Source organism: Zonotrichia leucophrys, unplaced genomic scaffold (assembly GCF_028769735.1).
Source record: "Zonotrichia leucophrys gambelii isolate GWCS_2022_RI unplaced genomic scaffold, RI_Zleu_2.0 Scaffold_79_212424, whole genome shotgun sequence".
Taxonomy (NCBI): Eukaryota; Metazoa; Chordata; class Aves; order Passeriformes; family Passerellidae; genus Zonotrichia; species Zonotrichia leucophrys.
The window spans coordinates 126,248-147,963 of record NW_026992284.1 but is presented as its reverse complement, the minus strand read 5'-3'; the positions used below and the strand labels follow the sequence as shown (position 1 = coordinate 147,963).

At 43.4% G+C, this 21,716-nt stretch overlaps 1 protein-coding gene across 2 annotated transcripts in view; it reads left to right on the top strand.

The window, feature by feature from the left end:
* Window positions 1-3,705: 3,705 nt before the first annotated feature.
* The window catches only part of LOC135460658 (zinc finger protein 131-like), a 31,129-nt gene continuing 13,118 nt past the window's right edge, over window positions 3,706-21,716 (top strand). Inside the window, exons 1-5 of one of the 2 annotated variants that reach the window (XM_064737564.1) lie at window positions 3,706-3,832; window positions 8,272-8,373; window positions 10,016-10,160; window positions 13,819-14,176; window positions 14,279-14,501. In XM_064737564.1, coding sequence (XP_064593634.1) covers window positions 3,709-3,832; window positions 8,272-8,373; window positions 10,016-10,160; window positions 13,819-14,176; window positions 14,279-14,501 — 952 coding nt within the window. In that variant the 5' untranslated portion in view covers window positions 3,706-3,708. Of the gene's footprint in view, window positions 3,833-8,271; window positions 8,374-10,015; window positions 10,161-13,818; window positions 14,502-21,716 lie in introns of both variants that reach the window. The other variant, XM_064737563.1, reaches the window with a different exon arrangement.

Here is a 21,716-nt window from a genome sequence, read left to right as displayed (position 1 = left end):
TCCCTCACTACCTGCGCACCCTGTCGTGTGAAAGGTGACCCTACCGTCACTTCCGCTCGCTGTGCAAGCCGGGAATGCGAGTAGCGATTGGCCGGTGCCTGCCCTGCTTTTCACCGTGTAGGGGAGCAGGAAGCGGTAACGGCAAAGCGAGCGCGGCAAGGTGAGGGGCTCCTTACGGTGAGTTACCCAGCAGAACTGCCTCCAGAGTGTGACCCAGCCGGGAATTGAAAAGGAGTCGATTTAATGCGCTCTTTGATGACGTAATAACGACTAATGAGGTGGCGGTGTGCTAAACGCATGGTTCGGGCCGGCACTGGTTGGGTCCCTTCTTCAGGGGAGCCCTTGTGGGATACTTGCGCCTGCCGGTGGTTGCGCACACCTCTCTCTGAATGCCTGTGCACGTGCCCGGCAGGCACTTAGCACTGATTAGGCCTTCTGCCGCTTCTGAGACTCGGCGGACGCACATTTGCTTCCCCGCCTGAGGCGGGCTGTGCTGCCGCCTTACGATTGGCGGGGTTCGCGCAGACTACTGTCAGCGCCCGCCAGTGGGGCTGCGGCGGTCCGTGGCGCTGTGAGGGGCTTTGACAGGGCTGGGCCTCGGCCTCGCTTTCGAGAGCTTCGAGCTGACTCGAGCCAGCGGGAACTACAAGGGATTTTGGCGGCGGGTCGCAGTTCTGCCTCTCAGCTGCTATGGACAACGTGAGGCTTCTGCCCCTTGAAAGTGCGACACCCCAATGTATGCCCTGCCCTACTTGTCAGGGCGTGGGTGCCTTGGTCACCTCTGTCTTAGCGATAGTGAGGCCTTGTATGTGATTGAGAGGGAACTGAGGGGCTGGCTTGTGTCCTTGTTCTGTGGTTGCTATCTTTGAAGAAAAATAAATAGAAAAGCGCACAAGAAATTCTCATGTCTGTTATTTTCAAGCAACTACTGCTGTTATCCACCAAACACCCCTCATTTTCTTTTCCTGATGTGGCTACAATGAGATGGCAGGGGTTTGGCCAGTGCTCAGTCTGCTGTTCTGTGTTGTCTGCTTTGCCTGCGTGCATTTGGATACAATACATATAGACAAAGAAAACAAATATCTTGTGCCTGGAATAAGAGGAATTCCTGTTGAAGTGCAGGAGGGTGGAAGTAATAAAATGGCTTTATTGAGGTAGATTTATAAGAAAAAAATTGCTAATTGTGTGCATATTGTGAGATGCATCTAGTATCAGAAGTTAATAAGGTTAAGTCAGTAGTCAACTGGGTCTACTGAAAAATCCACGTAAATAATGGAATTAATCCAGTTTTCATCACTCATAAATGAGTCTGCATCTAAGTGTCTACTTGGATCGCTTCTGTCTGCCTTCCTTGGTATCTTGATTTTTCTCTGAGGACTGCATTTCATTTCTTGCTCCAAAGTAGTCATGCTCTCATTGAACATATGCTGTTCTGTTGGGCTTTCTTCTGCAATACCACTGAGTTTGAAATGAGAAGATTCAATGAATGCTGCAACTATATTTAGATGGGCGATAAATTAACTTTTTTTTACTAGTCTTGTGTTAATTCAAAACAAATTATCTATCATAAGTTGTTTTTTATTTGTGATTTTTAGTGTTCTGAGAGACTGAAACTTTTAAAAATTTCTTGAATTGGGGGCTTGCTCTGTTATTTTGGGGGTGTAAGATCTCCCTATAAACACAATTTGAAGTAAATTCTGGATAGGTTGAAAAAATGAGATTTGAGCTTGAAATTTTGTTTGGTTTAACTTTTAGGGAATTACACTTTTAACTGCAAGTCGTCTATCAATGTACAATATGTCAAAAGTGGGCAAGAAAATTAAACAGTGAAGTAAATGGCTGACAACTTTCTACATGAAACTTTATGGAATGGTGGATGGAAGAAAGATGCTGATCATTTGTCTTAGAGCCATCATTAAAGATGAGGTGAAGGCAGCAGCATTCTTTTCCTTCAGCCTCACTTTCTCTTTTGCCCCCACAAGATCCTGATATGTATTTCAGCATCTGCTTGGCAAAGCAGTGATAGCAGATAAAACTAGACTTCCATAAGCTGTTGCTTCTGCTCTTTTCCGTCTCTTGGCAAAATGATTTCTCCATGGGACAGTTTTTCTGAGATGCAAGAAAGTGTGTTTTGTGGTGCAAATAGGAATTCCACAATTTATTTTACCTGATGTCGTACAATAACTTTGCTTTTATCATAACCAGGTAATTCCTCTTCAGTATGTGTTTGTTGGAAGCAAGGTAGAATTTACATATCTGCTCAGGGGTGTTATCAAGCATGGTGGCACCAGCTCAGGACTTTTCAATTCCAGTCACATACAAAAAATCTGCATAAGTTAGGGAACACTTGCTATCTAGTTTCTTCTAGCAGTCTAAAGAAAACTGCTTCTTAGCCACACCTTAATTTTCCATCTCTATATTCAATTTTTGGTTTGATACTAGCAGCTCTCCTAACTTTCTTCCTTTTATCCATACTAAGTACAAAAATAAGGGAATTTGAGACATACCCTTCACTATAAAAGTCATTCAAGCCTAATGACCATCTTCTTTCAGAAACCATATGTTCTTCAAAGTGAGTTAGACTATGACAAAAAACAAATTTCTGCATTAATGTGACATTTAAATATCTTTGCTTTTTCTGTGGCATTCTCAGTGTGAGCCATGTGAATGTGGAAGTTGAAGATGAGTGCTGCTGCACAGATCTGAAGAAATTTTTCCCAGAGTTAATTTGTAAAATGCTTTCATTGAACCATTTGAACTCTCTCCAGAGATTCTTTTGCATCAGCAGCACACCCTCTGTGTCTCATCCACAGGCACAGACTTCTGCTAAACTTTTTGAAGTTTGAGGATCTCTGCAACTCTCACCTCCAGCTATGTTTGTTGTATAAGTAAGGGAGGAAGAGCCATGAGATTACAAGCCCATATGTCTCTTTTAAAAGTTGGCAAAGAATATTTCACCTTGTAGGGGGAGAAGTGTAAGAAGCCTGGGTGAATAAGAAGCTCTTTGCTCCCAGGTGTGACAACACATTAAATCCCTGGACACTCCTCTGTACCCAGAAGCTGAAAAGTATTGTTTTATTACATCCTTATTTAAAGGAAGTAAACATCTTGCGTTTACTAGATACAAAATGTGACTTAAGTATGAAAAATTTTAGAACCATTCTTTCACAAAGAGGATTGATAAAATTGCAAGAAGTAACTATAAAGATTATGACATTATGTTGCCAAGATGGAGAATAGTTAGCTATGGAGATGTTACACCCCTGCAGTATTTGCTTTAAGGGAAGTGGGTCCTTGCTGAATTTGTAGAATAAAGAAATGCATTTACGAACTTTGACTGTTTTTTCATGCTGTCGTGGTTTGAGACAAGTTAGGAGGAAACGTTCTGAAATTGTCTCCTCTGAAGAAGGCAGGTCTTGGCACTCCCTCCCCCCAACGAAAGGAATTTCTTGGAGGAAAGTGAAAAAAACTGTTTATAAACTGTGTATAAATAAAGCCATACTTCATTAACCCTCATGTTTCCTACCTGACAGCTAAAATCAGGTAAACCTGTTACCAAGACAGTTGGATGTTTCCATTGTTTTTTTAGTTTCTGAAAAGTGCTAGTTAGTTCATGTCTGTGTAATAAGCTGACTGTGCATAGTACTTTCTAAGTGGCGCAGTATTCTTACTGTCCTACCACATCTTTTGCAGACTAATCTTTTTGCCATGGAAGCTGAAGAAATTATGGAATGTATCCAGGAATTCCCTGAACACTATAAAGTTATTTTGGATAGACTCAATGAACAACGTGAGCAGGACCAGTTTACAGATATCACACTGATTGTTGATGGTATGTATACACTTGAGAACCAGTTGGTACCCACAGAATTATGAAAGCTGTGCTGGGAAGCTGTTGGGTTTGTCATGGGTCAACTGTCAAACTGGGCTGCTAACATTCTTGGCTCTGTATTGGTGTGTGAGTTGCTTGCAGTTTCAGTTATTAATCTTGGGCTGAACAGTCTCCAGCAGAGATTAATAATTTTGTTTCTGCTTTTAATAGAATCCCAGAATGGCCTGGGCTAAAAGGGACCTTAAAGCTCATCTGGTTCTAACCCCCTGCCATGGGCAGGGACACCTTCCATTAGACCAGGTTGCTTCCAGCCCCATCCAACCTAGCCTTGAACACTTCAGGGATGGGACAGCCACAGTTTCTCTGGTCAACCTGTGCCAGGGCCTCACCACTCTTGCAAGGAAGAATTTCTTCTTGACATCTAATCTAAATCTCCCCTCTTTTAGTTTAAAACCATTCCCACTTGTCCTATCACTATCTGCCCATGTAAAAAGTCACTCTTTTTTTAAGCCCCCTTTAGGCATTGGAAGGTGCTCTAGGGTCTCCTCAAAGCACTTTCTTTTCCAGGCTGAATAGCTCCAATTCTCTCTGCCTGTCTTCATAGGAGAGGTGTTTCAACCCTGTGAGCATCTTTGTGGCCTCCTCTGGACCCGCTATAACAAGTCCACATTATTCTTGTGCTGAGGACTCTAGACCTGGATGCAGTGCTCCAGGTGGGGTTTCACGAGAGCAGAGTAGAGGGGGAGAGGAGGGAGCCCCTTCCGAACAAGGGGCTGAAGTTGTACAAATATTGGTTGATTATTTAAAAAGAAAAAAAAAAAATAAAAACCAGCTTGAAATAAGGTCGACTTCTTGCTTCTTGGGTATCTGCCTACTATTTTAATCTATAGTTAAAATAGGGTAGAACAACTCACTTATCTTTTTCTATGTGTTCTAAAGACATAAGTATTAGTTTAAAGGGAAGATGGAGATGCAAATGCTTATTATCTCATTAGAAAAGGTGGTGTCTGATAGGTCTCCCAAGACTGCTTCTTATCCCAAGCATGTTTTAGAACGGATGAGCACTTCAGTGAAGATAGGCAGTGTCCACTAGGACAGACCTAGCTAAAGGAGTACCACCTGATCCTTACAAGGATAGCAAGAATTCACTTGAAAGAAAAGGGACCTACAGATCCTGGATTAGAAAAAAGTAAGCAAATGAAGAAAAAAATCATTATTTGGAATCACCATAGTTTCACTGACAGCACTTGCACAAAACTTATCCTGAATGTTTGTTCCTGCTCTAGTATTACCAAATCCGTGTATTGAGCTCAAAACTGTTTTCTTGTGCAGCTGTGTAGTTCTAATACATGTTGGTTCTCCTTCCTCCGTCCCATGGAGCCTTCTGGATGTTCATGCCTGGACCAGGGAGAAGGCAACACCATGATGAGAATACACAGTCTGGAAAACAGGAAGAATAGAGCTAAACCAATTTTGTTTTGCAGGGATCTTTATGATGGCAGAAATGATGATTAAATACATCCATATGTAAGAGCAGCAAAATCTGAGGAGAGCTTTGTGTTGATTTTGCACAGCCTAGATTTTGGTAGCAGAGGAGGGCCACAGAAATAGCTTCCGTGAGAAGCTGCTAGAAGCTTCCACCATGTCCGACAGAGCCAATCCCTGATGGCTCTGAAGATTGACATGCTGCTGGCCCAATTAGAGAGGTTGGTAATGCCTCTGTAATGACATATTTGTGAAGAAAATCAAAACTGTGTGTGTGCAGTTTTTCCAGGGGTGGTGAGGTGCCGTAGCCGCTGCCATCTTGGTGCAGCCTGTGGTGAGACTTGCCTGCCTGGCTGCTCCTAGCTGGCCCCCTGTAGCTAGCTGTGCCGTGAGAAGAAGGGCAGGAGTGGCGGCAGTGGCTTCTCCTTCCCAGCGCCCCGCATGAAGAGAGGTGTTAAATAGCACCAGTGCCAGCAGCTGCCACTGCCCACATAGTGGCAGCAGAGCCTCCTGGCCGCAAACATGGCGAGCAACTCACCAGTGCAGAACCTAAACAAGATTGACCTTTTGGCACTGTGGGATCCTGCAGGAATCTTTGAATTGGTGGAACTTGTTGGCAATGGTACTTATGGACAGCAGTTTTTCTTCTAGTCAAAAAAGAGGAGGAAGTGAGGACATGTGAGGGAAAACAATATGGCGGTACCAAGGTCAGTGGAAAAAAAGAGGGGGAGGAGGTGCTCCAAGCCCCAGAGCCAAGATTCCTCTGCAGGCTGTGGTGAGGACTGGTAAAGTAATCTGTTCCTCTGCAGCCCATGAAGTACACGGGGGATGCAGAGATCCACTCACAGCCCATGAAAGAAGTACTCACGCTGGAGCGGGTGGATGCTGGAGAAAGCTGTGATCTAGTAGGAGACCTGAATAGAGTGGGCCCGTGCTTCCACAGATAAAGAGAGAGAAGGCTCTTGCTTCCAAACTAGAGCAGCCTATCCTTAGAAGACTGAACCCTGTGAATTAGTGACCCATGCTGCAGCAGTTTCAGAAAGACTGTTTGCCTGTGACAGGGACTAAAACTGCAGGAATTTTGGCAGGACTGCTGCTCATGAGATTGGAGCCATGCTGGAGAAGTTCACAGAGAACTGTCTCCCGTGGGAGGGACCCCACAGCATAGCAGAGGAAAGACTCCTCTCCCCGAGTGAACAGAAAAAGGTCTTGGGTGACAAACTGACCAAAATCCCCACGCCCTGTCTCCCTGCACTGTTGGTGGGAAAGAGGGAGGGGTTGGGAGGGAAAAAAGGTGTTTCAAAGTCTTATTTCACTTCTCATTATCCTCCTCTGACTCTGTTAATAATAATTTTACCTTATACCTTTAAATTTGAATCTGTTTTGCCCTTGGAATGTTTTCTCCCAGTCCTCATCTGTAGTGGATTGACATTGGCCCAACACCAGGCAACCATGAGAGTCACTCACTCACCCTCTGCTGCCACAGCTGAGCAGAGGAGAGAAAAAAAATTAATGAAGGGTTCATGAGTTGAGATAAGGACTAGGAGAAAAACACTCCTAGGGCAAAACAGGCTCAGCTTAGAGGTACAAAGTGAATTTATTACTAACAGAATCAGAGGAGGATAATGAGAAGTAAAATAAGCCCTTAAAACACCTTTTCCCCCCAGCCCTTACTGACAGTGCAGACAGACAGGGCATGGGAGTTTTTGGATCAGTTCATTACAGAGACTTTTTCCTGCTGCTCCGGGAGAGGAGTCCTTCCCCTGTGAGATCATGGGGTCCCTCCCACGGGAGACAGTTCCCCATTAACTTCTCCAGCATGGGTCCAATCTAATGGGCAGCAGTCTTACTGCACCTACTGCAATGTGAATCCCCCCGACGGGCAATCAATCCTCCCAAAACTGCTGTGACGTGGGTCACTCTTCACAGGGTGCAGTCCTCCAAAGACAGGCTGCTCCAGCCTGGAAGCAAGGGCCCTCTCTCTCCACTGGGTCTTCCACTGGATCACAGCCTCCTCCAGGCATCCACCCACTCTGGTGTGAGCACCTCCTTCATGAGCTGCAGGTGGATCTCTGCATCCCCCGTGGACCCATGGGCTGCAGGGGGACAGCCTGCATCACCATGGTCTTCACCACGGCCTGCAGAGGAATCTTGGCTCCAGCACCTGGAGCACCTCCTCCACCTCCTTCTCCACTGACCTTGGTGTCACCATGTTGTTTTCCCTCACATGTTCTCACCTCCTCCTCTTCTCTGACTAGAAGAAAACTGTGTGACTTTGCTTTGATTTTCTTCTTAAATATATCATCATAGAGGCATTACCAACCTCTCTCATTGGCCCAGGTTTGGCCAGCAGCATGTCCATTTTCAGAGCTATCAGGGATTGGCTCTGCTGGACATGGTGAGAGCTTCCAGCAGCTTCCCACAGGAGCCACCTCTGTGGCCCCCTGCTACCAAAAACCAGGTCATGCAAAACCAATACATCATCTCAGCTCATGAGCCCTTTGTTAATTTTTTTCCCTCTTCTCTGCCCAACTGAGAACAAGAGAAGATGAGCGAACAGCTTTCATGGGTGCTTGGCATTTGGCCTGTGTCAAACCACAACAAGCTTGGATAAAATCTGAGAACTGAGCCCAAGACACACAGGAAAAAGTTTGAACAGGAATTTCCCACAACTTAAATATTTGAAAAGAGAAGCACTCTTGCGTGAGTCCTTTAGCTGACTGAATTGAAGAGCTTCAACAAGGTCACTGATGTCTGCAAGGATCTGCATAAGATAGGACAGGCTAGCTGCAGTGGTATCCCATGTTACAAAGAGACATGCTAAGTAACTATGAGCTGCTGGAATAGATTTGTAGACTGGGTGATTCTGCAGCTGTTCTCTGCGTCTGCACTTATTCTGCACTATGAGTGAAGAAGGTGTTATCCTAAACCAAATTTTTTCTCTCTCTTTGTAGGTCACCATTTCAAAGCTCATAAGGCTGTTCTTGCTGCCTGTAGCCAGTTCTTCTACAAATTCTTCCAAGATTTCACTCAGGAGCCCTTGGTGGAGATTGAAGGTAGTCTGATTCATGCAAATTAAAACCTTCAGAGTTGTGTGCTCATGCTCAAAATGAATGTAGTATCACTGGTATGGGCTTAAATGCATGCTTGATCATATTGATTAGTTTTCTAGATATCAGCTCTTGAGTTGTGAGGTAATGTTGTGGTTTAACCCTGACTGGCAACTAAGCACCACAGAGCCAGGCTGGCTCATTTTCCACCAGTGGGATGGGGGGGAGAATCAGAAGTGTAAAAGTGAGAAAGGAACTTGTGGATTGAGATAAAACCAGTTTAATAATTAAAAATAAATAGTAATTTTGTGAAAATTATAAGTGAAAGAGAAAAAAAGAGGGGAGAAACCCAAGGAAGACAAGTGATGCAAATTAAAACAGCTGCTTGCTACCAACTGACCAGTGCCCAGCCAATCCCCTAGCAGTGGCCCCTCTACCTGCCTCCCACACACATTTTATATACTGAGCATGATGTCATATGTTTTGGAATATTCCTTTGGTCAGTTGGAGTCACCTGTCCTGGCTGTGTCTCCTACCAACTGCCCACACACCCCCAGACCGCTCACTGTCAGGCCAATCTGAGAAGCAGAAAAGGCCTTGGATCTGTGTAAAGCGTTGCTCAGCAGTAACTGAAACAGCAGTGTGTTATCAACACTGTTTCAGCACAGGAAGGACATCGACCTCTTGGAGCAAGTCCAGAGGAGGCCACCAAGATGATCAGAGGGCTGGAGCACCTCTGCTATGAGGAAAGGCTAGGAGAATTGGGATTGTTCAGCCTGGAGAAGAAAAGCTTCAGGGTGACCTAATTGGGGCCTTCCACTACCTGAAGGGAGTCTACGGGAAAGATGGAGAGAGACTATTTACAAAGGTCTGGAGTGAAAAGACAAGAAGGAATGGCTTCACACTGGCAGACAGTAGGTTTAGATTAGATATTAGGAAAAAATTCTTTCCTGTGAGGGTAACGAGACCCTGCGCAGGTTGCCCAGAGAAGTTGTGGATTTTTCATCCCTGGAAGTGTTCAAGCCCAGGCTGGATGGAGTTTGGAACAACCTGGTTTAGTGGAAGGTATCTCTGCCCATGGCAGAGGGTTGAAACGAGATGATCTTTAAGGTCCCTTCCAACCCAAACCATTCTATGACTGAGCACAGATCCAAAACATAGCCCCATGCTAGCTACAGTGAAGAAATTTAAATCTGTCCCAACCAAAACCAGTACAGGTAGCTGTTGCCACTGAAAAAAAAACTTCCCCTGAAGAAAAATTAAAAATAAAAAACATACCTTTACCGGGATGGAAGAACAGGATAGATGTGGAGCAATACCTTCCTAGTAGGTAAAAAATTTCCTGGAGCAACGCAGCCTCTAATAACTTGCTGCTCAGAGATCTCTTGAGAGAGATCATATTTTTATGTTTAAATTTGAACTTTTTTATTTTATACAAGTAGCTTTTTGTCCATCTTATCCTTTTTATCTTTGTCATGGAATGACTGTAGTTGTTCCACATTCACCTGTTTTTATAGTACTTTTTATTCCAATGTGAGCCTTTCAAGGGTGGCATCTTCTTGAAACTGGCTATTGGAGTACTGTGAGCAGGCAAGTTTGAAAGACTGAGGAAGTGTTAAAAGAGACTGTTTTTCTTGCTTGTAAACAGGTGTAAGTAACATGGCATTTCGTCACCTAATTGAGTTCACCTATACAGCAAAACTAATGGTCCAAGGTGAGGAAGAAGCAAATGATGTTTGGAAAGCAGCTGAGTATCTACAGATGTTAGAAGCTATCAAAGCACTTGAAATCAGGTAAACACATAAGCCTTTTTCTTCCCAACACTGAAATGTAGAGTCTTAAGAATCCTTGTATGAGAGCTGCCAGTATTTTCCAGTGCTCTTCTTTATCCTGAAACCTCCTAAACTCATGTGGTATTGTATACTCTTCTACTATAAGATAGGGGTCAAAATTATACAAGCTAAACAAATAAATGTCACATTCTTTGGGCTAGAACTCGATGACAAGTGACATGGCTGGTAAATGTTGCAGATATTTTAGGGCTGTGACTTTGTGATAACTAATACCAGGCTTCTATACTGACTGCCCGCACCTGATTGACAGCTGGCTGTACAGTGATGATATCTTTCAGGTAATTAGACCACATTAACAAGTTTGAAATACTCCTTTGATTTCATGCAGCTTTCTGCTTTCAAGAGAATAGGCAGTGATTTTAAAGGTTATTGTTGCAAATTTAGTGTCTCAAACTTCTTGAACAAATGTAGTTGTTATAATTGGTTTTATATGGGATCAGTACTTAATCAAATATTGCTCTAGCACCTTTTATCCAGTACAAGGAACTGTAATTCATTACCAAACTCCAACCTGAGAAAAGCAGGTGCCATTCCCATCATGCTATTTTTCTTCCCCTTCTTTCTCTTTCACAAAGTGCTGTCACGTTCTCATTTCTTCTGTATGCTATACTGTTCTTCTGTCATGAAGCAGGGGGAGTGGCAATAAATAACTCCCAGCATTACAGTTATCCTTGCTTTCTCTTCTAGAATGCTGAAAGGTCTTTGTGTTCAGGCTAAGGAAAGACTGTTGTTTCTTCTTTATCTACTCATAGACACACTAAGCTAAGGAGAGTGGCTCTGACATGGAGTTCCTCTAGTAGCCAAACAAACAAAACTTCCATGACATGGTACCCTGGAAACTTGTTTTTCAACATCAGTGTTTTTTTTATTTTTTGGAATCAAGTTATTCTGTTGATTGGTAGCAGAGCTGAATAACTATGTTGGGTTTTTTTGATAGAAAATATAGAACTGTGCATTTCTAGTTCTACTCTCCAACCCCAACAATACCCTTTTTTGACATTATTGAGATTAAACATGGTATTACCAAAAGAACTTTTTTTTTTTCATTTAGGGAAAAGCAGACCATTGCTGTCTGTTTGAGAAATTTAAGACACTTGAAATTGAAAAACTGTGTTTTAATTGGTATCACTTAGAGTCTCTGTACACTGGTAGAGCTGTTTAACCAGGATTCAGATCAGTCCGTCAAGCTAAACTGTCTAGTCTGCAATTAATTCCCACTAATGTAAAATGTTTGTTGGTTATGCAGCACTAGTAAATGCTGTAATTCTTATGTTACAAGGAAATAAATGTTTGGCTTAACACACACATGGTGCAAGCCAGTCTATTCTTAGAATTATTTCCATTGTTCATAGATTTTTGGGCAGGCGTTTTCAGTTAGAAAAACAAACTTGAGTACCACTCAGTCTCAGTTCTCTCCTTCATAGTAGGAAGGGGACAAATTGCAATACAGTGCCTCTAGCTGAGCTTTGATTAAAAGGGGCAAGCATCAGAAACTTCAGCTAAAGTAGAGGTTATTATAAAACTAACCATTTGTGTAATGCATCAAAGAGTTGCACAGCACATAATCTAGACTTGAAAGAAAACAACTAGCTGTTATTCCTTGAGGTACAGTGTATTCTATGTGTGTATCCTCATTCAGTTCCACACCTGAGCCACACAGTGTACTCAAGGACAGTAGTCTCCTCTTTGCTGAGCAGATTATTATTTTTGTATGTGTTCCTGGAGCTCCTTGCAGTAATGTGCAAAGTAACTGTCACATTCTAGGCATCAGAAATATGTCCTAGATGAAACTTAAGTTTAGCTGCTGTGTCTTCCTGTGTCTGAATATAGTAAAGTGCAGTTTAATAAGCTGTATCCTGCATTAGGTCATTAGTCACACATTTCTACTCTATGACATACCAAAACTGGAGAAAAACCTTATCACCCCTATTACTAGAAAACCTGAAAGTGATAGGGAGTAGGTTACATAAAAGGATTTATCAGGATGCAAAGGAAGGTAAAGGTACAAAGTACTCTGATTGCAGTCTGATTTGAGGGGAAGATAGCCACTCATTTTCAAAACTGATAATCAGTATTTAAACCTTCAGCATGTAAGTGCTGTGGATAATCATGAGTGTGTGACTTGAAAGCATTGCCCCAGTGTCTTGGGGTGATTTTATGATGATGCTTTATTCCCTATCTGCTTTATGCCCAGAAAAAAACTTCTGTAGTTTTAAGATGGACCCGGAGGGTGGGGCAGGGAGCCTTGGACTCATGCGCGGCGCTCTGTTCAAGCTATCTCTCTCAGAAGTGGTTGGTGCCTATACGGATTGTTACTTAATTGACTTGTTTGCTGGATTAATTTTCGCCAACTTAGGCAAGAAGCTTCTGGGTTTTTTTCTCGTTTTTTCCCCTCCCCCTGGCCTGGAGGCTTTTCACTGGCAAATCCTTTCGGCAGGTTTTTTTTGGGTTTGTGGTTTGGTTTTTTTTCTCCTGCCTGAGGAGCCTGTGGGGTGGCCCTGGCTGGTCTGAACCCCGGAAAGACCGAGACAGCCCAAGAAGGGACATTAAACTGCACCAACTTTGCTGGCTGAGAGGAGAAGACCCACACCAGAAATCTAGCAGGTTCCCTGCTGCTTTGTGAACTCTTTTCTCCTCCACTGACAAAGGGCAGTCGCCATCTTTGCCTCTCAGCCACGCAGCAAGGTGGGAGTGGGGTGTAAAGTTCAATTTTCTTTTTTTTTCCTGTGCTTTGTGGGTATCTTGCTTTGTTAATAAACAGTTTTCCAGGTTTGTTTCACTTTCATCCCCTGGTATCCATTTCTCTCATTGGCAGAAGAAATGGGAGTTATTGAAGCCCTCTCTTTTTAGAGAGAAAACTCATTTTACAGCATTTTTCTCCTAGAATTTGTCTCCAGACTGAGACACCCAGTCAGCTCTGTCCATGTTTGAGATGGGATGCTATCTCTGACATCTTGGAGGAAGGGGGTTTTGGATTTATGGTGCAAGGAAAAGAAGAACAGAGCTGGAAGCTGTGCTTAAGCCCAGATAAATTAAATTAAAATACTCTTTTCACATCCCAGTGACGTTTTTCTTTTTTACTTCAACTGTTAGCTGTGTGTTTTTCTAAAGTACAAGGTGTTATAATAATCATTGTGTGAAGTCACAGCTGTAGTGTTTTGTAAGAAGCTCTAAGTGCTGCAGGCAGTTTCATGCACTCCAGAGCTTGAGAGGTGAATAGTGTAGGAAGAACTTGAATCTTATTTCTGAGTAGGCAGGCCAAAATACAGCATTTTGCATTTCTTGTATAAACCTATGCCATTAGGCTAACTGGCCTTTCTTCTTGATAGGTGCTTTGTATCATTCAAATTGAGCCATTTAAAACACTTTAATAACCTTATGTTAAAGGCTCCACAACTTTAACTGTGCTGTTTTACAGCTCTAAGGAGTATAGATTAAGGACAAATTAACATCTGAAATAGGTGCAGGTTATCTGGCCACTCATCATTCAGCTTCTCTGAGAAACATCTAGCTAGTGTTTAATGCAGAAGCTCAGTGTCAGGCAGGAATTATGTAAGTGCTTATGGATCCTAACTATGTTTATGTAAATGTTTTGCAGGAACAAAGAAAATTCATCACCCTTAGAATCAAATCAAAGACAAGGTAAAAATAAAGCAAAAAAGAGGAAGATTGCTGAAACATCTAATGTTATCACAGAAGCACTGCCATCTGCAGAATCAGAGCCTGTTGAAATTGAGGTTGAGATTGCTGAAGGGACGATTGAAGTGGAAGATGACAGCATCGAAACACTTGAAGTAGCTTCTGCAGAGCAATCTATAAAGTACATACATACAACAGGTACATCAGATGAATCTGCTTTGGCTCTTTTGGCAGATATCACCAGTAAATATCGTCAAGGAGAGACAAAATGCCAGGTTCAAGAAGAAGGTGGTGCAACTGATCCCTCATGCAAACAGGTAGAAGATATTGAACTTGTGGAACTTCAAGTGTCGCATGTGAAGAATCTATTCCACTGTGAAAAATGTAACCGTTCATTTAAATTGTTTTACCATTTTAAGGAACACATGAAAACACACTCTGCTGAGAGTTACAAGTGTGATCTATGCAATAAAAGCTACCTACGAGAGAGTGCTTTGAAACAACACCTCACCTGTCACCACCTTGATGAAGGTGGTTCTAGCAAGAAGCAAAGACCTGGCAAGAAAATACATATATGCCAATACTGTGATAAGCAGTTTGATCACTTTGGACATTTTAAAGAGCACCTCCGAAAGCACACAGGTAAGAACACTGATATGGTCCTGTTCTTGTGGCTTTGGGTCTAGCATTTTGAGGTTTTACATATTTTGGGGAAATAGAAAATAGAAAACATGCTGAAGAAAATGCATGAGTCCTGAGTGCTAGAAATACTTTGCTTGTAGTTGCAGCTAAAATGCTGGGGGTTTTTTTGTTTGTTTGTTTGTTTTACATTGATATAAACTTTGAGGGATTGAGGTGGTTAAAAATAGATGCCTAAAACCAGAAAGCTTCTCTTTTCAGTCTATTAAATCCTAAAATATTACTTTCAAATAATTTCTTAAAGCATGTTTTTTTCTTGGAAAGTACCAAACTGAGGAGCTGCCATGACATGCTCTTGTTTTCACAATTCTGCTAGTAAATGTTTCTGTTGAAATATGATCTAAACCATGAGCTTCTCAGTGGAATATATATTTTAAAGAGTTTCTTTTACTAACAGAACATATGAGCGAATGCCTAATAATACATTAGGCATAAAGTACCCCCTTCCTCTTGACATCTCATCTGATTTCATTTTTTTTTGTTAATTAGCTCAGCAAAACATTTCTTGTGACTATAGTAGACTTGTTACTGTAAAATCTGCCTCTTTGAACAGTATCTTTTGAGTCCAAAACTGCTTGGGTTTCTTCTGTGTAATATGGGAGGTTAAGATGCTATTTTTTCATGTCACTGAAAAGTCTGTGCTATCTGAATAGGCACTGAATATTATATAGATAGCTCTCTGAATGTAAAATATATGTTGTCCTGATCTTTCAGACATTATTTGATATATCAGTCATGAATCATCAGTAAGAATTTAATAGAGGGTAGCAGTCTTATTTATTTTCCAGCTTGCTGTTGCAAAAGCCTTTTAATTGGAACTTCTTTGTATCTGTATATGACACTGCATCAAATGTACTCCAAATAGCCCCTTAAAAGTTGCATTTATGAAAACTCTTTGGCAAACCCTTCTTCCCTGTGAAGCCCGGAGTGTTTCTCTGTTATGACCAAGCCAAATGCAAGCTACCTAACAAAAGTCTTTTCAGAGAAGTTTGTGGAGGATTGGATTAACAGAATAAGCCAAATATAACAGTATATTCATTGCTGTTGTGACAGAAGGATTTTGGGGATGAAGCAACTTAGCATATCACAAGAGGTGCAGAGTACATTCTAAATATGTATTGATGCAAGTACCACACATGGAATCTAATTACTTCCTGTTCCAGTGATGGGCTTGAAGCAGCCAAATTAATCAGCCCATGTCTGAAAACTCTGTAATTGAAGTAATTTTTATGTGGATTATACAAACTTCTTGAGAAAAATTCATCAAGGTCTTTGTCATTCCTCATGAATGCAAAATATGTTTCACAGGTAGTGTACTTTGAACTGCAAATAACATATTCCATGGGAGTGAATAAATGGACTCTATCTACATACCATGAATAAATGATCCCAAGAAGTTCATTTGATAAATGCCTGCCTTTGTATTTCTGGAGGAGAAAAAAAGAAAGACACCCAAACAAAAAATCCCAACAACCTTACTATATTTCTCTAAACCCAATCTAAACAATGATATGGCAGCTTTATGGTTATGGGTGAATTCCCTGGTATTTCTTACATACTGGGCAAATAGAAGTCACTGTGTTATTACGAGTGTCTTTGGGTTAAAAAATATTTATTTTGGGCAATCACTTCCTGTGGCTGCAGGATTATAAAGGTCCAACAAAATATTGGACTCTCTTAGATCAGAATTTCTGTCCTGTGAGTTACTTATGATTGGCAAGTGAAATCTGGCCTGTTCTCGTAAATGGAAAAAAATTAATTGTTAGATCAGGTCAAGAACCCTCCCTCTTTAGTCTTATTTAAGTGAGATTTTATAAACTCATAGTTTAATGACACCCCAGGGGAAGAGAAGCAAGTTGTCACCTTTAGCAGAGGAGTTCAGTTACCAGCTCACCAGTGTACTTCTGAAGCTAGAGGCAGGCTGATACGCTCTCTGTTTTCCATTGCTGCTGCTGCTGAAGTCACTGCATTGTTTTGCACTGTGCAAGAAGTCACTCAATGTCTTTTTGGCCTTTGAATATTGCCACTGCTGTCTTTGAATTGTCAGTTTCAGATACTTTAGGCAGAATATGAAGATTGTTGAAGAATTTGGGTAAAAATAGAATAAATCTGTCCTTAACTGGGCAGTGCCTCGCTTCAAGTAACTCTTTAAATGTAATGAGATTGCAGAGCAGGTGAAGGTTTGTGGTGTGAGTTTTGTTCTGTGATATTCATAAAATCATAGAATGGCCTGGATTGGAAGGGACCTTGAAGCTCATCTCATTCCAGCCCTTCCTGCCATGAGTGCCTTCCACTAGACCAGGTTGTTCCAAGCCCTGTCCAACCTGGCCTTGAGCACTTCCAGGGATGGGACAGCCACAGCTTCTCTGGGTAACCTGTGCCAGGGCCTCACCCTCCTTACAGCAGAGTTTTTCCTAATATCTAATCTAAACCTACTTATTTTCAATTTTAAGCCATTCCCCCTTGTCCTCTCACTCCAGGCCCTTGAAAATAGTCTCTCTCCATCTTTCTTGTCAGCTCCCTTTAGGACCTGGAAGGTCACAATTAGGTCATGCTGGAGCCTCTCTTCTCCAGGCTGAACAATCCCAATTCTCTCAGTTTTTCATAGCCAAGTGTCTCAGTTTAAAAGACAGATGTCTGCCAAGGAAGGTAGGAATCTTCACGGAATGGAAAAGATGATCCCCTCCCTCCAAATTATCACTTCAAAATTACAGGGTTTCCAGGCAAAATTATGGGGAAAGGAATAACATTTCTTTACCGGCAAATTAACTATAAATATAAATCAGAACAAACAACAAAAACAATAACAAGTTTTCCTGCCTGTTAATTTTTCCCTTGGGTGTAGTTGCAACCACAACCGGCAGGGGGCACTGTTTGCTCCTAGCAGGGCAGAGAGGCTGCCCTCTGTGGCTTCAGGGGGCGCTCTGACACAAGCTTGGCAACATCTTCAGGTGGTGGTGGTGGGAGCTCGAGCAAAGAGGAGGACAGGAGATTGCTCCTTTTGCAAAGCTCACGGGCAGCAGTTGGTTCTGGTACCCCCACTGTGAGCTGGCACATTCTGGGGCGGTGGGCAGGGCTTGGTAGCAATGTCAGGCTACTGTGCAGAGAAGTGGCCCGGTGGGGGCAGCCCCAGTCCTGGCAGCACCCCACACGTTGGCTCTGGACCCCCAAATGGCTGAGAAACAGGGAAAAAACGAGCAGACTCAGAGTGTAGAATCTGCAGCAAAACAAAGTCCTGAAGCCTAACACACAGGTGTAGTCACAGCCACCACACTGCAGGCCAGGGTCCGGTGAGGCATGGTGCCAGTCCCAGGTGGCACCACATGTGCTGGCTCTGGGCTCCCGAACAACAGGGAAGTGGTGCCAGGAAGAAAAAGAGAGGGCAACAATGTTTCAAGTCAGATGTACTCACTGTGTCTCCTTGTGGCCACCACCTCAATCCCAAACCAGAAGAGAGCGAGAGAGCCCCAAGCCCCACCCCCAACCCCCCTAGGTTCCAGGCCAAGCTTACACCTCTCACGATATCCACTGAGCCATGGAAAACCTGGTCAGCAAGGCTTTTAAAAAAGCCTGCACCGAAACAGGGGCTCTCCCCACCCCCAGCCCCACACACATCCAGTCCCTTGCCTTAAAGATACAGCAACCATTTTTTGGGCACAAAGCAGAGGATCAGGAAATATACAATCGTAATAACTCACTCCAAGACAGAAAGATGCTCCATCCCTCTGATCATCTTGGTGCCTCCTCTGAACTTGCTCTAACAGGTCTATGTCCTTTCTGTGCTGGGGACCCTAGAGCTGGAGGCAGAACTGCAGGTAGGGTCTTACCAGAGCAGAGGGGAAGAATTCCCTCCTCCCCTGCTGCCCACACTGTGGAATCAGCCCAGCACACAGGATTTCTGGGTGCCAGTGCACACAGCCAGGGCATGTCCATATAGCTTATATATCTGAGCTGATGTCATATGGTATGGAATATCCCTTTGGCCAATTTGGGTTAGCTGGCCTGGTTGTGTCCCCTCCCAGGATCTTGCCCACTCCCATCCCCTTTGATGGGGGAAGGAATATCAGAGGGACAGCGCTGCTCAGCAGTAGCAAAAACACTGGTCTGTTATCAACACCCTTCCAGCTACCAATGCAAAGCATAGCACTGTAAGGGCTATGAACTTTACCTTGGTCAGACCCAATACAATCTCTACCCCTTATTCCATACCATTTGCGTCATGCTCAGATCCCATATAATATATATGATCTCATTACTAGGATGCTTAAACTATCTCTACACCAAACATACATTTTATTAACAACTATTGCCTATCCTTTCACATCCCTCCAGGTGGTCTCCATTCCATCAGGATGTGGGGTCAGGACAGGAAAAATAGTACACTTGATGGTTCATGGTTAGACACTGCCACCATCCCTGTTCATCATCGCATTCTTCTTGCTCCTTGCAAAATTCATTCTTTGTCAGTTCATGTCCCTCCTGCTGCTTTACCTTCTGTAACATGCAACTTACACTATAGGTTATTCTTACTCAAAGGTTGAATCTCCTTGAGGTACACACCGAGTCTTCCCATCCTCCCGCATCACCCACCAAGTACACCCAGGTCCTTGGGCAAAGACAATCCCACAAATGGGTTTGCCTTTTCCCATGGGGGAAGAAATCCACACTGACTTCCCCAGCCACTTCCCTGTGTGTAGTGCAGGGACTTTGTCTCCTCCCACAGTGTCTAAGGGCTTAGTTTGGGCAGGACGAGGGCAGTTAGCAGATCCCCTAGTGTTGACTAACCAAGTGGCTTCTGCCAAGTTTGCATCCCAGTGCTTCCATGTCCTCATTACCTAACACCCTTAACACAGTTTTTAGCGGCCCGTTATAGCTTTCAATCTTCCCAGAGGCCTGTGGATGATAGGGAATGTTATATATCCACTTAATTCCATGTCTCTTTGCCTAGGAGTTTATAAGATTATTTTGAAAATGAGTCCCATTGTCTGACCAAATTCTGTCTGGGGTTCCATGTCACCACAAAATGTGTCTTTCAAGACCTGAAATCATGTTCTGGGTGGTGGCATGGTTTACTGGGTACATTTCCAGCCAGCCAGTTGTGGCCTCTACCATGGTGAGGATATAACTCTTGCCTTGGTGTGTCCTTGGCAATGGCCCAATGTAATCAATTTGCCAGGCTTCGCCATAGTGGAAGCCCAGTAACGCACTCCACTCCAAGAAGGCTTCACTTGTGTGGCTCGCTTGACGGCAGCATGTTTCACACTGATGGATAACCTGTGAAATAGCCTCCATGTTCAGGTCTACCCCTCGATCATGAGCTCATCTATGTTGCATCCCTTCCAAGATGCCCTGATGTTTCAGAGGCCCATAGGGCTATAAATAGCTCACCCTTTCTTTCCAAATCTAGGTCCACCTGAGCTATTCCGATTTTGGTGGCCTTATCTACCCGTTTGTTGTTTTGATGCTCCTCAGTGGCACAACTTCTGAGCATCTACATGATGTACTTTCAGAGTTATGTTTTCTATTTGTGCAGCAATGTCCTGCCATAATGCAGCAGCTCAGATGGGTTTACCCCTGCATTGCCAATTGCTTTTCTTCCACTGCTGCAGCCATCTCCATAGGGCATTAACCACCATCCAGGAGTCTGTATAAAGTATGGCCCACTTTTCTCTCTCAGCAATCTCTCGGGCTAGTTGAATGGCTTTCACCTCTGCAAATGGTCTTGATTTACCTTCCCCTTCAGCAGCCTAAATGACTTGTTGTGTACAACTTCACACAGCGGTTTTCCACTTCTGATGGTTTTCTATCACTCGGCAGGATCCATCAGTAAATAAAGCATAGCTTCTTTTGCTTTCTGGTAACTCATTATATGGTGGTGCTTCTTGGGCACAAGTCACCTTCTCAGGCAATGCTCCAAAATGTCTGGCTTCTGGCCAATCCAAAATCTCTTCTAGGATTCCTGGGAAATTGGGTTTTCCCATTTGGGCTCATTGTGTAATTAATGCTACCCACTTACTCCATGTAACGCTGGTTGCATGATGTCTTGAGGGAATGTTTCCTTTGAACATCCAGTGTAGCATGGACAATTGTGATGCCAAGAGGAGACACATTTCTGTCCAAACAACTTCTGAGGCGGCTTGAACCCCCTCGTAAGCTGCTATTATCTCTTTTTCAGTTGGAGTATAGTGGGCTTCTGATCCTTGATAATTCCAGCTCCAAAACCCTAGTGGTCGACCTCAGGTTTCTCCTGCGGTTCTTTGCCAGAGGCTTCAGGTGAGGCCCTGCTCCCCAGCTGCAGTGGAGAGTATATTTTGCTCATCTGGTTCTGTCCGAACAGGCCCAAGAGCTACTGCACAGGCTATTTCCTGTCTGATCTGCTCAAAAGCCTGTTGTTGGTCAAGGCCTCACTCGAAGTGGTTCTTCTTCTGGGTCACTTGATAGAGGGGGCCCACAAGCTGACTATAACCTGGAATGTGCATTCTCCAGAACCCCACAAAGCCCAGGAAAGCTTGTGTTTCCTTGTTATTAGCTGGTGGAGACATAGTTGCAATTTTGTCAACCACCTCTGTAGGCACATGGCAGCATCCATCCTGCCATTTTGTTCCCAAGGACTGCATCTCCTGTGCAGGTTCCTTTGCCTTACTTTGTTTTATGGCAAGGCCAGCTTTAAAAAGAATTTGGATCATTTTATTTTCTCTCTCAAAAACTTCTGCTATATCACCCCACACAATGATATCATCAATATATTGTAGGTGCTCTCGAGCTCCACCCTGTTCCAGAGCAGTCTGGATCAGGCCATGGCAGATGATGGGACTGTGTTTCTACCCTTGGGACAGTCAGTTCCAGGTGTATTGGACACCCCTCCAGGTAAAAGCAAATTGTGGTCTGCACTCTGACATCAGAGGGACTGAGAAAAATGCATTAGCAATGTCAGTTGTGGCATACCATTTGGCTGGTTTTGACTCCACCTCATATTGGAGTTCCAACATGTCTGGTACAACAGCACTTATAGGTGGCGTGACTTTGTTCAGACCCCAATAGTCTACTGTCAGCCTCCATTCCCCATTTGACTTCCGCAAAGGCCATATGGGGCTGTTGAAGGGTGAGCAGGTTCTGCTGATTACTCCTTGGCTCTCCAGTCGACAAATTAGTTCATGG